Genomic DNA, 14,426 nt, shown 5'->3' on the forward strand with positions numbered 1-14,426 from the left:
ATAAAATAAAGCTTTAAAAAATTATTTTATTATCAGAACCAAGCTGAGGGCCATTGTTCTCAACTCTCTGTACTTAACCTTACTTTGTGATTTAATTCTTTGTAAGTTTTGCAACAAATAAATAAATATTTTATTTTAATAAACGAAAAATTTTTTGCTCCTGAAAAGCTATCTAAAAGATTTGTACCGACATACTGAAGTATATACTGATCTACAGTCTAAAACACCCTGTCCGTGCAAACTGCACTAAGTTAGACTTCAATTAACCAATTTTACCAATTAGCAATTTTTTGAATAAATTTATACAAAATATATCAGAAGATTATTGCTTATTTAAATTAATAATAATAAAAACTATTTCAATAACAATTTTTATTAAAATAATTATAACAAAATTTATAAAATTATCCATTCTAAAACAAAAATGCATTTTTAAGGGATATACATAGTAATATTTGTTAAACAAATTTTGTATTTTCCATTTAATCATTTTTACTTAAAGTTATTAAAAATAATGAAATATTTTTATTCTTAAACATGAAACAGATTTTCTCTAATAATCAAGATTCAAGATAAATCAAGTACTGAAAGATTATAAGGAGACTTAACTTTCTAAGCAAATTACAATGCCACGAAAATTCTGCAGGAAAAAATAAAATAAAAAATGGGTTTGCTAATATATATTTTTTTTTTAAGTTTTAAATTTAATAATCCAAAATAATTACAATTCGAATTTTTGATATTTTAAAATGTTATTTTAAATTTTTAAAATAATTAAATTTCAATTTTTTAAAATATTTTTATTTTAAATTTTTAAAATATTTTTATTTTAAACTTTTTAAATATTTTTATTTTAAACTTTTTAAATATTTTTATTTTAAACTTTAAAAATACTTTTATTTTAAACTTTTAAAATATAATTTTATTAAAATATTTTTGTCTTAAAATATAGCCTTCCTTATAAATATATTTATAATATATAATATATTTATATATATTTATATTTATACATTTATTATTTATAGCATTATTTATTTATGTATAAAAGTCTAATAAAGAAATGTTTTGTTTAAAATAAAATTTTAAAACAAATTTAATTTAAAAAAAATATTTTTTAAAAGTTATTGGATATAGCTTCCTGTAAATATTTATTTATTATTTAATTATTTGTTTTGCAATTAATAGACATACCTCAATGAATAATACACATATAATGGTAACAGTTTTGAAGTTAGAAAGCCTAAGCTAGTTATATTATATTTTTAATAGATATAAATGATCAAAGATAAAGGTTATTTAACGTACAAATGAAAGAGATATGGGTGATCTAAATGTTTGACACAGATTACAAATCTGACAGAAACAAAAGAGTTATCAAGATATATATATATATATATATTCAAGTTGTAGAGCTTCGTGCCAATAAGGAGTTTGAGCACCTTATGAATGAGCGTTGTTAAAAAATAAAAAAAAAATCATAAATGTTATTTTTGGAAGGATTAATGCTCTAATAATGTAAATTTATTTTAATAATTGTTGAATATAATATTAAATAACTAATCAACAATAGCACGTAACATATAATATATATATTTAAAGTAAATATTATTTGTTTTTGAAAAAATATAATGATCTAAATACAATAAAATACGTTTATAGTATAATTTATCTTAAGTGATGTGTTTTATATTTAGTTTTATTTATTATTACCCAATTTTATTACGATTTTTTTTTTGAATGATTTTAATCCATTATTATTTACCAACAAAAACGATTAAATTGTTAATTTTGGTTATATGTAAAAAATTATTTTGTTAAAACAAAGAGTAGTCATTATTATAAAATTTTTATAATTATGAATCATACATGCACTTAACAGATAATGCAATAAAATAATTATTTAAATAAGTTTTGAGGCAAAAAATATATTGTATAGAACTACTTTATTCTTTAAAAATCATTCATCTATCATGGCTACAATGCATGCAAACATTGTTCCGCATTGGCATATGAAGATCGACAAAAACACTTCAAAAAGTTCTTATTTTGCTGTTTGGGCTTAAGTGAGTTATAAATTGTTGACTTACTGATTTATTTTAACTTTTATTATACAACTTTTAACCTTAATAATAGTAAACATTTTGTTTATGAATGCACTCCAGTGTTATTAATATTTAAGTTTATTTTCTTTTTTTTTTGCATTTCCTTAAACAACTAGTAAATTGTTTTCACATGCATAGATAACTATGCGTTTCAATAGCATCTGATAAGATTAGACCTCAGAGAATTAATGCAACATTCTATACCAGAAATTAAGATATACGTAACTTATATGCAATTTCTTTTGTAAAGATATAATAGAATTTATATTCAGTAAATAGTCATAAGTAGATTAATCTTAACAATGAAATAAACACGTTTATTTTTCTATTAAATAAAAAACTCTTGAGAAAATAAAATACAAAATAGACTAACATATATGATGTGTTAGGTTAGGTTAGGTTGTACCGGCGATCTAAGAAATCCACTTAGGTCTAAAGGCCATTGTGTTAACGTATAAAGAAAAACTCTGAGGTTTGTTTAAAACCACTTTGAATCTTTGGCAAAGCTTATAATGATATTTGAAACCACCTTGAATCTTTGGCAAAGCCTATAATGATATTTAAGGAGAGTTGACCGATAGAAAGCCCCTAAAGTGATAGTAAGGTATAATTGAAACGGTGATTCAATTTTCTAACATGTTTACTTAACTATATGATGTTACTTAATAGATTTTCGTATCGTTGTATCCAGTTTATATGTGTGAAGAAATTCTTATAAAATTAAAATTATTTTTAATCTCTAATCGAATTTTATTTGGATAGAACAACTTAAAACCAATTTTCATTAGGAATTCTCTTGATGAAGGCAAAGGCAAATTTGCCGAAACACGTGTAGATACACAAAATACAAAGAACGAAATTAAAGTTAAAATATTAAAAAATACAAACCGATTTTAAAATATTTTCGACTTAACGCCTCAAAAAATTTAAAACAAAATTACAACTTAAAACCAATTAATTTTAATTAACACCAACAGTATAACTAATTGCATTTAAAAATGTGTAAAATATCTCCCTCACCATTAATATGTTTAAAAAATATATATAAAATAAAACAATAGAATAAAATATCTTAAATAAACTGCCAAGACTCTCAGATGCATCAGATATTGCACCGAATAATAATGATACTTATTAGCAAGGTTATCAAAATCCTTCCATGACAAGCATCCATTTTACTTCAATACATCTATTGATGATTTTTTTTTTTTTTTGATAAAAATTTTTATCGCTAGAATATTCATTATTGTAAATATATAAATAAAATCTTATTAGTTTCCTTGATGTACTCGTATCTAAGAAGATCCAGTAAAGAGAATGCGTATACATTGTAAATGCTCAGATCCAGATCATAATCTAAATCTTATTCTGATGTATGGTTAAATTGGTTATGTATGGTTAAATTGTATATATTTCTGAATACAAAGATAATCACTAGAAACTGCAAATATTAGTCAAAATAACATTATGTTATTTGGTACTGCAATATTATACGAATAAATATTATACATACATACGGATATATATAGGACGAGAAATTATTTATCACGTTTTAAAATTGTTTACAAAATACAAAATGAAATTGTATCTACCTTTAATTATTAAAAAAAAAATTGTGGTTTAATATCAAATATCAATTAAATGCATTTAAATGATTATTTTTTTTATTGTAAGATAAATCTATACTAATTATTTATTAAAAAGTTATTCAAATGTACATAATCAAATCATGAAAATCCTTAACTCTTAGTTCTTTATGTAAAAATAAAATTTTTCTTAAATATTTTTTTTTGTTTTCTATTATATAAAATTTTATTTATTTTTTTATATTTAACAATACTGTATAGTTTAAAAGAACTGTAGATCTTTACAGGCAAAACTTTAATAGGTATTCATACGTTGAAAAAAAAAAAAAAAACAATTGTAACGTCAACTGAATACTAAGCAGCCTAAGTTATTTTATATAAAATCGTTTTCATTATCTTAAGAATAAACTACAACATTACTCCTCTTGATATTTACAGAGGCATCAGCTCAACAGTACGTCGTTGCATTGAGAAGGAAACTGGTAAGGAATTTGCTGCAAAAATCATTGATTTGGGTGCAGCCACTGAGGCTGGAGAAACAAATCCATATCACATGCTCGAAGCAACAAGACAAGAAATCTCAATACTCAGACAAGTTATGGGGCATCCCTATATAAGTAATTACATTATTTTTTTATATAAATTTATTAATATATATATATTGATTTAATAATATTATATAATTACAGTCGATTTACAAGATGTCTTTGAATCAGATGCTTTTGTATTCTTAGTATTTGAATTATGTCCGAAGGGTGAATTATTTGATTATCTTACTTCTGTAGTTACATTATCGGAGAAAAAGACTAGAACAATAATGCGCCAAATATTTGAAGGCGTTGAATATATACACTCAAAAAATATAGTCCATCGTGATCTTAAACCTGAAAATATATTATTAGATGAAAATCATAATGTAAAAATAACAGATTTCGGTTTCGCAAGACTTCTTAAAGAAGGTGAAAAATTATCAGGTATGCATAAATAATAACAAAATTGTTTAAATATTTATTATATTAATATTATATTAATAAAAAATGAATGGTTTTAGATCTTTGTGGTACACCGGGTTACTTAGCGCCAGAAACACTGAAGTGTAATATGTTCGAAGGTTCTCCTGGTTATTCCAAAGAAGTTGATATGTAAGTTATACTACAATATAATATACTATAATATAACATTTACAATGTTATTAATTTACAATAATTTATTTCAGTTGGGCTTGTGGTGTAATTATGTTCACATTACTGGTAGGTTGTCCGCCATTTTGGCATCGCAAACAAATGGTAATGCTTCGAAATATTATGGAAGGCAAATATAGTTTTACATCACCCGAATGGGCTGATATATCAGGTTAGTTGTTTAAATAATAGCGTAAAATTACACCACCAAAAATTTATATTAAAACTTATGCATGAAAAGGGGTCTAAAAACCGGCATCTATCTGCCATCTACTTATTTATATAAAACTAGTTTTTTGCTATTAAGTTATATAAAGAAATATTATTTATTTTTTATTGTATATATAAGTAGCATAAACGTTTAACAACATAAATAATAGCCCCATTTCAATTTTACTTTTTGTATTTTAAGCTTCAGTAAAACAGAAAATTTTATAATATATTTACAGAGTATCTCAAAGATCTAATTTGCAAATGTTTTATCATAGATAAAAAATTCTTTATTATTATGAGTGAATGTAGCATTGCGATCATTGGGTCCATTAAGCCTCTAAAAAACTATTAGTTGATATTATATTTTTGATTTATTAAATATATATAAATATCATAATAACATAAATAACATTTAATAGAAAGTTTATTATTTTATTTGAATGAAACAACAAAACTTTATTTGTAATAAATGGAAATTTTGCCTGATCGCAGAACTGTTTCTTCGAGTATTGCTAAATACCTACCATCAGTGGTGTTTTTGGAAATATTTCTAATACATATTTATTTATTCGTATATAATTTTTTGAGACTTCAAGGATTAATTTCATGCCCTGCCAAATTTGAAGCTCAGAGTCAACGTTCATTAATCAACTGACCCAGAGCCGTACTTGATTTGTACATATGTTCAAACTTGGAGTTTTATTAAATTACTATGAAAGTTCTTCAACAAATTTACTTGCTGTGTTAAATAAGAATAAAATCATTAGCCAGCTATAGAATAATTGAATTAAGTAATCATAGTTTTTTAATTGTAAATTTCAGTGCCATTTTTACAAACTTTTTTGTACCTGTAGTTACAGGCCATTTTTTTAAACATGTTATTTTTTGGCTATTATTACCCTATTTGAAATAAGATCTATAATTAATATTATATTAATAAAAATTAATATAAAATTAAAATTAAAATAATATTAATTATAGTTTTTTTAATTGTAAATTTCAGTGCCACTTTTATAAACTATTTTGTTCCTGTAGTTCCAGGCTATTTTTTCAAACATGTTATACTTTAGCTATTATTATCCTATTTAAAATAAGATCTATATTTATATATAGAAAAATGTTATATTTATTACCCTATTTAAAATAATAACTATATTTATATAATGTTATATTTGTTATATAACATTATAAATGTTATAAAAATGTTATATTTAAGCTATTATTACCCTATTTGAAATAAGATCTATATTTATATATAAAAAAAGTTATATTTTAGTTATTATTACCCTATTTGAAATAAGATCTATATTTATATATAAAAAAATAAGAAATATTTTTAATAAATTTTATTTAAATTTACAGAGGATCCCAAAGATCTAATACGGAAATGTCTAGTCGTAGATCCCGCGCAAAGAATCACAGTCAAGGAAGTCTTAAGGCATCCATTCTTCAATCAAATGGTAAGCTTGGAATTACATAGCAATAATGCGAACTTATATATATACATATTGGAACAATTGGTACACATATTCTATTTACATATATTAAATAAAAAGTATATAATTTTCACATATATTTAACATTTGCAAACATAAAATATTTTTCAAAATTTTGTAAATTTCTTAAATTTAATATTAGTCTTCTTCTAGCCGTAGTACATACATCCATACTTTGTATTGAATATAGTAAATTTATAAATTGAATTTTGGGTTCTAATATCAATAATTCTTCATTTATTTTTATGATGACATTTTTTTTATTTTATAATTTAACCTAATTATTCTTTCTTTTTCTTTTTTCTACGCTCTACTTATGTGAAACCACCAACAAAAAAAATATAATTTACATGATTATTTAAAATATAATTAATTATTTTTTTTTTTAATTTTCGTTTTGTTGAATTACATCGAAAATATGCAATTGTTTTGTTCAAAATTTAAAAATGTTTTTGTTTTAAAAATTCATTTGTCTCGTGTAAAAAACGCGTGTGCACAGTTATTCGAGCAAAATATAGATGGACTTAAGCGCAGCTTATCGACCAAATCTAGGAGAATGAGTCGTATCACAGAAATTGCACTGGTAACGAAACGTTTCTGGACACAAAACTACTGTTTCGATAACATTAAAAAAAGAGTGATTGTGAACTTTTTTTTCTATTTATTTTCTCCTAATTTTATTTTGATTTAAATTTTTAATTTTCATTTTAAATATTTTGTGCGTCCTTTTGAATTTTGCTTTGTACTATTTAGTTGTTATTTGAGTTTTGTCTTCTCGTCCTTAAAACGAAGTAGTGAAATAATTTGTATTTTGAATTTGTTTTTCTTTTATAAAATTGCATGACTTGATTACTTACTTACTACTTGCTTACTATTTACTTTAAATGTTAGTTTGCATGTTAACTCTTTTCCTCTATACTTTCTTTAACAAATACGAAACTACTAATACCTAATATAATTCATTTGTAAAAAAAAAACATCAAATCTGAAGGTGCATATATAGAAAGTATTAGGTTAATATAGTAATCCACCCCTATAACGCGGTAGATTGGTGACGCGTTATAGGAGTATTCCCGTACGCGAAGCTAATTATGAACTGTAAAAATCCCCGCATTATATGGATTAATGCCCGTGTTATACGAAGGATTGAAATCGCGTAATATGAAAACGTGGTTTAAAGGTACCGTGTTATAGGAGGAGATTACTAGATATGGTTTAAATGATAGTATTTAAAAACTTGTGAAGATACTTTAGTGCAAGTGATAGTAGTTATGTTGATTTGCTTAGAACAGCAAAAAAAAAAACATTTAAAAATATAGGTATCCTTTCGTGCTATCGTCGGTGGTTCATATAGATTTTAAAGTAACTTAATTCCTGTATATTTAGTTACAATTAAGTCCTAAAGTCCTACTTAAGAACATACTGCTTACATGCGCTTATATTCATTGCTTATTTTCTCATGCTTATATTAGATTATATGAAATACGTACGTTATTTATCATGTAAATCATATAAAATAAAAATTTTTTTATATAAATTATTTTATTATAGATATAAAATTTTGTGCACATTTTTCTAATTCCACTTCATTTGCCATTTGGCTGGCCTTCCTTCTCTGTTTTTTTTTTCGTTTGTTTTTATTTTTTTTCTTTAGGTTTTACTTCCTGAACCGACAAGCGATGGACGTACTACGTATCAACTTAAATCACAAAGCATACGCAATTCGGATAACAATAATATTACCAATAATAATTACTCATTAAAGGTCTATTTTAATAAATTGATACCCACTAATCGCACGCCGATTAGTTCAAATCTGCTTAATAATAATGTAGGGTATAATTCCAAACTGCCTGCTGTGTCAGCAGGTAATACATTCCAAACAAACAGTATTGTTGGTTCAACGGCAACGGCAACGACATCTTCATATAATCAATATGAGAAGCAACAACAGCGAATGCAACCTCAGTTTCGAACGCCCTACCAACAAGAACAACAGCAAAATCAAATCCGAAACCACCAGCAGCAACCGCAATCAGGGCAAAATACATTCCTTACTTCAGCTGATTTTTCAGAGCAAATTCTTAATGCACAACAGGCATGTTTCTATCAAAATTTTTCTATAATTTTCGATTTTCATAACGTTCAGATGGATATTACTTCTATTATCATTGTAATTACATCGACGGCATTAATTAGACAATATACTTTCTTAATCACAGGACTTAAAGCTACATATGTATTTATGTATTTATTTTTTTAATTAAATTATTTTAGTTGTTAGATTTATAGTAGAAAGAATTCAATTTATTTCTGCACTTTTTATGCTATAATAGTATTTAATAGTATTTAAAATTAATTATTATTAGTTCAGCTATTATATGCACCTTTTCGTTTTTGTATATAAAAATTGTATATATAATATAATATTACTACGAACAATGTACTCACTACCATTTCACTAAATTTATGTTATGTTATTTTATTAATATTTACTAACTTTTATATTATAAAATAGCCAATAATAATTTAAAAAAAAATTTTTTCAAAAATGTTTTTTTGTAATTATTAACTTTAAAAGTTTTTTGTTATAAAAAAAACAATAATTTTTAATAATTGTTATATTAAGTTATACACGTGCGCTACTCCAAGCACTGCAATCTCATGACTATAATTACTTATCAATAATCTTAATAATTTTAATCTGGATGCATTTACCATCCTTAGCATAACAGTCCTTGAAAGACCCAAGCCTGGCGTCATTAATGCATTGCAATGTTAATTAATTTAATATACCACAATAATAATAAAATCTTTTTTTTTTTGGTATGATATCAGTTCTGCAGTATATTTAAACACACTAATTAATTAACACTAATATTAAATATATTTCTTTATAAGTTAGAATGACAGTTTAGAGAAGAAAAATTATAGGTTTTTTTTGAAATTAAATTTCTTTTAACTAAAAGAAATATAATGTTTGAAAAATATTTAACATCAGATAACGGGGTCAACATTCCGGATCCACTAATCGACCTCGACGACCAAGCGTCGTTCAACAACCCACAAAGGGACTACATAAGCAGTTATATTTGCTTTACAGACCTCATCAGACTACTACAACAACAAAATAATTTATTGTCAATACGGTCAATCCAATTAAGACAATAATTCGGTTTCAACAAACACATACCACATTGCGAATGGAATGTACCACATTCACAAAGAAACCTTTTCCTAAGCACATCAAATCTCTGATATTTTTTAGTGCTACAAAATACCACTTACCGGTAGGTCGAGTAAATAACGTGAATTTTTATATAACAAAACAATAATTGGGGCCTGGCGTTTCTAATAAGAAAATGGAAGCTATTTAAAGTAGAACTCACTTGTAAATCCATCCTGTTAACTTGGGATTTATGGTTTAAAAGGAGACGGTTTGAAAGGTTATGGGGACAATTTGAATTTGGACGTGTACATAAATATTTATTGTAGCGGGACGATGACTAGACGTGCCAGACATTCCAATTATGTTGACGTACCGTTTAAAGGTATGTTTTTAGAGGGTCAGACAAACAAGAATTGTTACTCGTTTAAAAAAAAAAACTTCTTGCCTTTTATTCATTAAAAATTCTTGATGAAATTCTGAAAAGTTTGAAATTCTGTAATTCTACTAATTTTAAACTTTTAAATTTTACTGCAGATCTATGGTATTGTTTTTCTATAGGATACCAATATTGGTTTAATATGATATCATGCAATAACGAAATAGCAAATAGCTTAATAAAAAAATACTAACTAATTAATTAATTTTAAAAAAGTATTAAAATGCCAAGAATTGAAAAAATTTCCATTTATATGATTGAGAATACAATATAAATAAAATGTACATATATAGTCAAAAATTAAATTTTTAATATAAAAATTGTTTGCTTATTTAATAAATTCAAATCAGGTCTAATGAAACATTGAAATATAGTAGCTCGGAAACAAAAAAAAATTTTATATAAATTTCTAACTATAATTTAGAAGTTACACTATCTATTTTTCTAATAATAAGCGAATTTTTTAACAGATCGCAATCAGATATAAACTTTTTCAATGGAAAAAGTTTACCCTAAAACCTATTTTAATATAAAAGAAATATTTTCAAGGGTTATATCAAATCCAATATAAATAAATTTTTTTGGCCTAAACACAAATGTTTCAAGAATTCCGAAACAAAGGAAGCTTATCATATAATATATTGAAGGAGTTCGTATTTAAATGAATGTGGAATCCAATAATTTCGATTTCAATTGGTATCCAATTTTTTTATAGCTCAACACATTTTCTAAAATAATATTAATAAAAATCTTATAAAAACAAAATATAAATTAGATAACATTATAACTACTTAATATAAACTTACAAATTTTTTTTGGTTAATTAAAATATATATATAAAAATATATAAATTGGGAATAGTTACGAACGAGTTCAGTTATTTAACAGTATTATTTATGTTATTAAAGACTTATGTGAAACGGAATATAAGTTACCCAATGTCGTTATTTATATAGGAAATAAAAACCAACTAATAGTTTTTATTCATTTTATTCACACAAGCCTTTAGCGACATCAATATATATATAAATGTTTTAATTTATAATTTCTGAAGAAATTATAGTTTTGATAAACATTATATTAGAAAAATATAAAATAACACTTTAAGCAAACAAATTTTTTATTAAAAAATGCATTAAATATACACTATATTATAAAATGTATGAAAATTTAATTTGATTTTTCCTTGAATTTATGTGTCCTTATATCAATCGTTGTTGTAAATAATATAAAATAGATTTTAATATGATTTGTAATATTTTTTTTTTTGTTACAATTATTTTATTATTATTATTAAAATATACCCTTCCTCCGTTTTAATTTAATTAAATTCTTTATATAAATAATTTACCATTTTATATTTATGTTTTATAGTTTGTGAAAAAAAATCTCAACGCCCTTATAAGACCTACTATAAGTTGGTGTTGTGTAAAATGCTTTGTGAGTAACGTCAATACATAAAAATTTACCTATCAATTGAAAAACATATAAAAATACGAAATTTATTTTATTTATAAATAAGTAAAAATCTTTTCAAAAAAATGTTAACTTCTTATTTCGCTTTTGCTTATCTACAATTTTATTAAAATAATTTTAAAGTTATATTTAATTAAAAATTAAAACAAAATAATTTATTTAAATAATTTAAAAAGAAAAATTCTATTTGCAATTTTTTATGTTTTAATATTAATCATTTCAAAACTCCTTTTTATTGTTATTATTTTTTAATATAATTTTTTGCTTGTTTCAAATAATTTATTTAAGTTTTATATTAATTTTTTCTTATCTTTGCACTTTCATTTTATTGTTATATGTATTTTATGCTTTTCTTTATTTTATGTTGCCTTGTCCTGTCTTCTTATGTTTTTTTTTGTCAGTAATTGTAGAAAAAAGGAACACATACACACATATATAAACAAATGATATAAAACTAACATCCTAGAATTTGTTATTTGTACATTATATATTTAAATATATTAAAATTATTTATATTTTATATATGGAACTTTCTGGAAAGTGAACAAGTTGTTTGTCTTAACGGTGACCCTTTAACTTTAATTAGGTAGGGAATTTTTTTATAATGCAATTCGAAAAGAATTAAAAATATCTTTAGAAATTTAAAAATATTAGAAATTTTAAATTAAATAATACGAGTATAATTAATAATATTGACTTATGAAAAAATCTATATAGATTGGTAAGCAATTTCAGTAGAGAAATTAATTGAAATTAATTGATGATCATAAAGATGTGTTCTACATATCATTGGATATTTAAGTCATTATGAACATTGGATAATTCTAAATATGTATTTATACTTTTAATTCATTTATTTTTTTATATTTTCATTGAAATTGCACCTAGTCTACTTAAACTAATTAGCAATATTGATATGGCGGGAAGTTATAATAGTGAATTCATTTATTGATTTATAATTTTTAATATATTAATAAATAATATATAGTATATATAGATAATAGTTTGGTTATTTCTATATATAAAACCGCCAATATCAGGCATTTAACAGTAAAAATTTAAAATGAATATCTAAAGGGAATCAATTGTTAATTTTATTAATTTGTTCAATAAACAGAAAAGGTTCAGATACCTCAGGGAGACTATTTCGCATTTTTTTTGCAAGCTTTAATAATATAAAAAAGAAATACAGTAAGTTTCACTTAACCGAATTTTAAAGAACCAAAAACAATAGTTCCTTTTAGGTGAAAATTTATATAAAAAAATTATTTTTTTTATAACAATATATGCTATATGCTATAAATGATTAAAATTATGCAAAATTCAATGCCTAAATCTACAGTTTTTTTCGGACCAGTAAACTTTGGCAATATTCAATCACCGTGTAGAATTTTTAAACTGCAAGTACCAGGTATCGAATCATGTCTAATTTGAACACAGATTTGTTTTTAAATAAGAATTTATTGGTCATTAAAAATGTGGTTTGGTTTAGCCGAAAATTGATTTCAAGCAAAAAATACTGTACATTCGTATATATTCTACAAAAATGGTTAGTCAAAGTAAATAGAAATTAAAAACCAATAAAAATTTTTTGACTTATATGAGTACAATAAGCAATAATTAATATAATTATCTCATTCTATAGATGTACATTATTTAATCATACCAAATGAGAATTGTAAAATATTAAGTTCTTACTACCATTATCAGCTTGTTATTTAGTATTTTATTATAATTAATATCTTTATGAACTTCATCTTTCCTATCTGCATTAATATAAATTTCTTTATATTCAATTTAACGATCTTACGGGTGATTCTTTACTAAATCCAGACCACAACCTTGTAAGATTCTGTAATCTCACCAATATCTGTAGCAAAATGTTAATACAAATAATACATTATATGATTTTATAAGTACTACATATATCTAGGGAAGTCCTACTAAATCTAGATCTATTTTAATATCTTTCTAATACTGACTTTAATAAATCTGACTGTATATTTTGTTAAAAGCAAACTTTAGCTCTCCAGAAATTTCCAGAAAACTTAATGAAAATTAATACCAGCAACTTTATAAAAAAAGTGCACCTAAAATAATATAAAAAATATATTTTTCTCTTTGAAAACAAAATTTATAGTTGCGGAAACAAAGTCGTTTCAATGCACGCAAAAAATTCCAATATGTTATATTGGTGGTACGTGCCATGATAAGAATACGACGCCTGCGTTATACAGCTGAGCCTCTGCATGTGGAGGATGCCATACGGGATCCATACAGGGTTAAAGTGCTGCGCAAGGTAAGCTCAAATTTAATGAAAATTAATTTTATTTTATATTATAAAATATATTGTTTTTTTTACAGGTTATTGATGGCTGTGCCTTTAGGGTCTATGGTCACTGGGTAAAGAAGGGAGAAGGTCAAAATCGTGCAGCTCTCTTCGAAAATACTCCAAGAACCGAATTGCATGCATTATATATAAATAACCTAAGCCGATAGCTTAACTAATAATAATAAAAAAAAAAAACTAATTAAATTTAATGATCATAAAGTATGAGAATTATTTTTGAGAAAAATTTTATAGTTCTATTAAAATTCTGTTGTTAGTTCCAAATAAAAAGTTGAGCTTAATTACAAATATATACATATATAATATATAAAGATAATAAAAATTAAGCATATTATGATTTACATTTTGTAAATTGTATAAATGATTGCTTAGGTTTAGTGCAAGAAAGCAAAACATCCTATTAATTTTTAGTGCTTT

General features: G+C 23.8%; 1 protein-coding gene across 7 annotated transcripts in view; it reads left to right on the forward strand.

Moving 5' to 3' along the window:
* Positions 1–14,426, forward strand: part of LOC119669886 (phosphorylase b kinase gamma catalytic chain, skeletal muscle/heart isoform) — a 36,012-nt gene extending 21,586 nt beyond the window's left edge. For 3 of the 7 annotated variants that reach the window (XM_038079926.1, XM_038079928.1, XM_038079929.1), the window contains exons 2-10: positions 4,127–4,305; positions 4,378–4,662; positions 4,740–4,830; positions 4,905–5,041; positions 6,445–6,542; positions 7,078–7,215; positions 8,233–8,676; positions 13,800–13,958; positions 14,024–14,426. In XM_038079926.1, coding sequence (XP_037935854.1) covers positions 4,127–4,305; positions 4,378–4,662; positions 4,740–4,830; positions 4,905–5,041; positions 6,445–6,542; positions 7,078–7,215; positions 8,233–8,676; positions 13,800–13,958; positions 14,024–14,158 — 1,666 coding nt within the window. In that variant the 3' untranslated portion in view covers positions 14,159–14,426. The remainder of the gene's footprint in view (positions 1–4,126; positions 4,306–4,377; positions 4,663–4,739; positions 4,831–4,904; positions 5,042–6,444; positions 6,543–7,077; positions 7,216–8,232; positions 8,677–13,799; positions 13,959–14,023) is intronic. The other 4 variants (XM_038079927.1, XM_038079930.1, XM_038079931.1 and 1 more) reach the window with 4 other exon arrangements.

The sequence above is a fragment of the Teleopsis dalmanni genome, chromosome 1 (assembly GCF_002237135.1).
Source record: "Teleopsis dalmanni isolate 2A chromosome 1, ASM223713v2, whole genome shotgun sequence".
NCBI classification, from domain to species: Eukaryota; Metazoa; Arthropoda; class Insecta; order Diptera; family Diopsidae; genus Teleopsis; species Teleopsis dalmanni.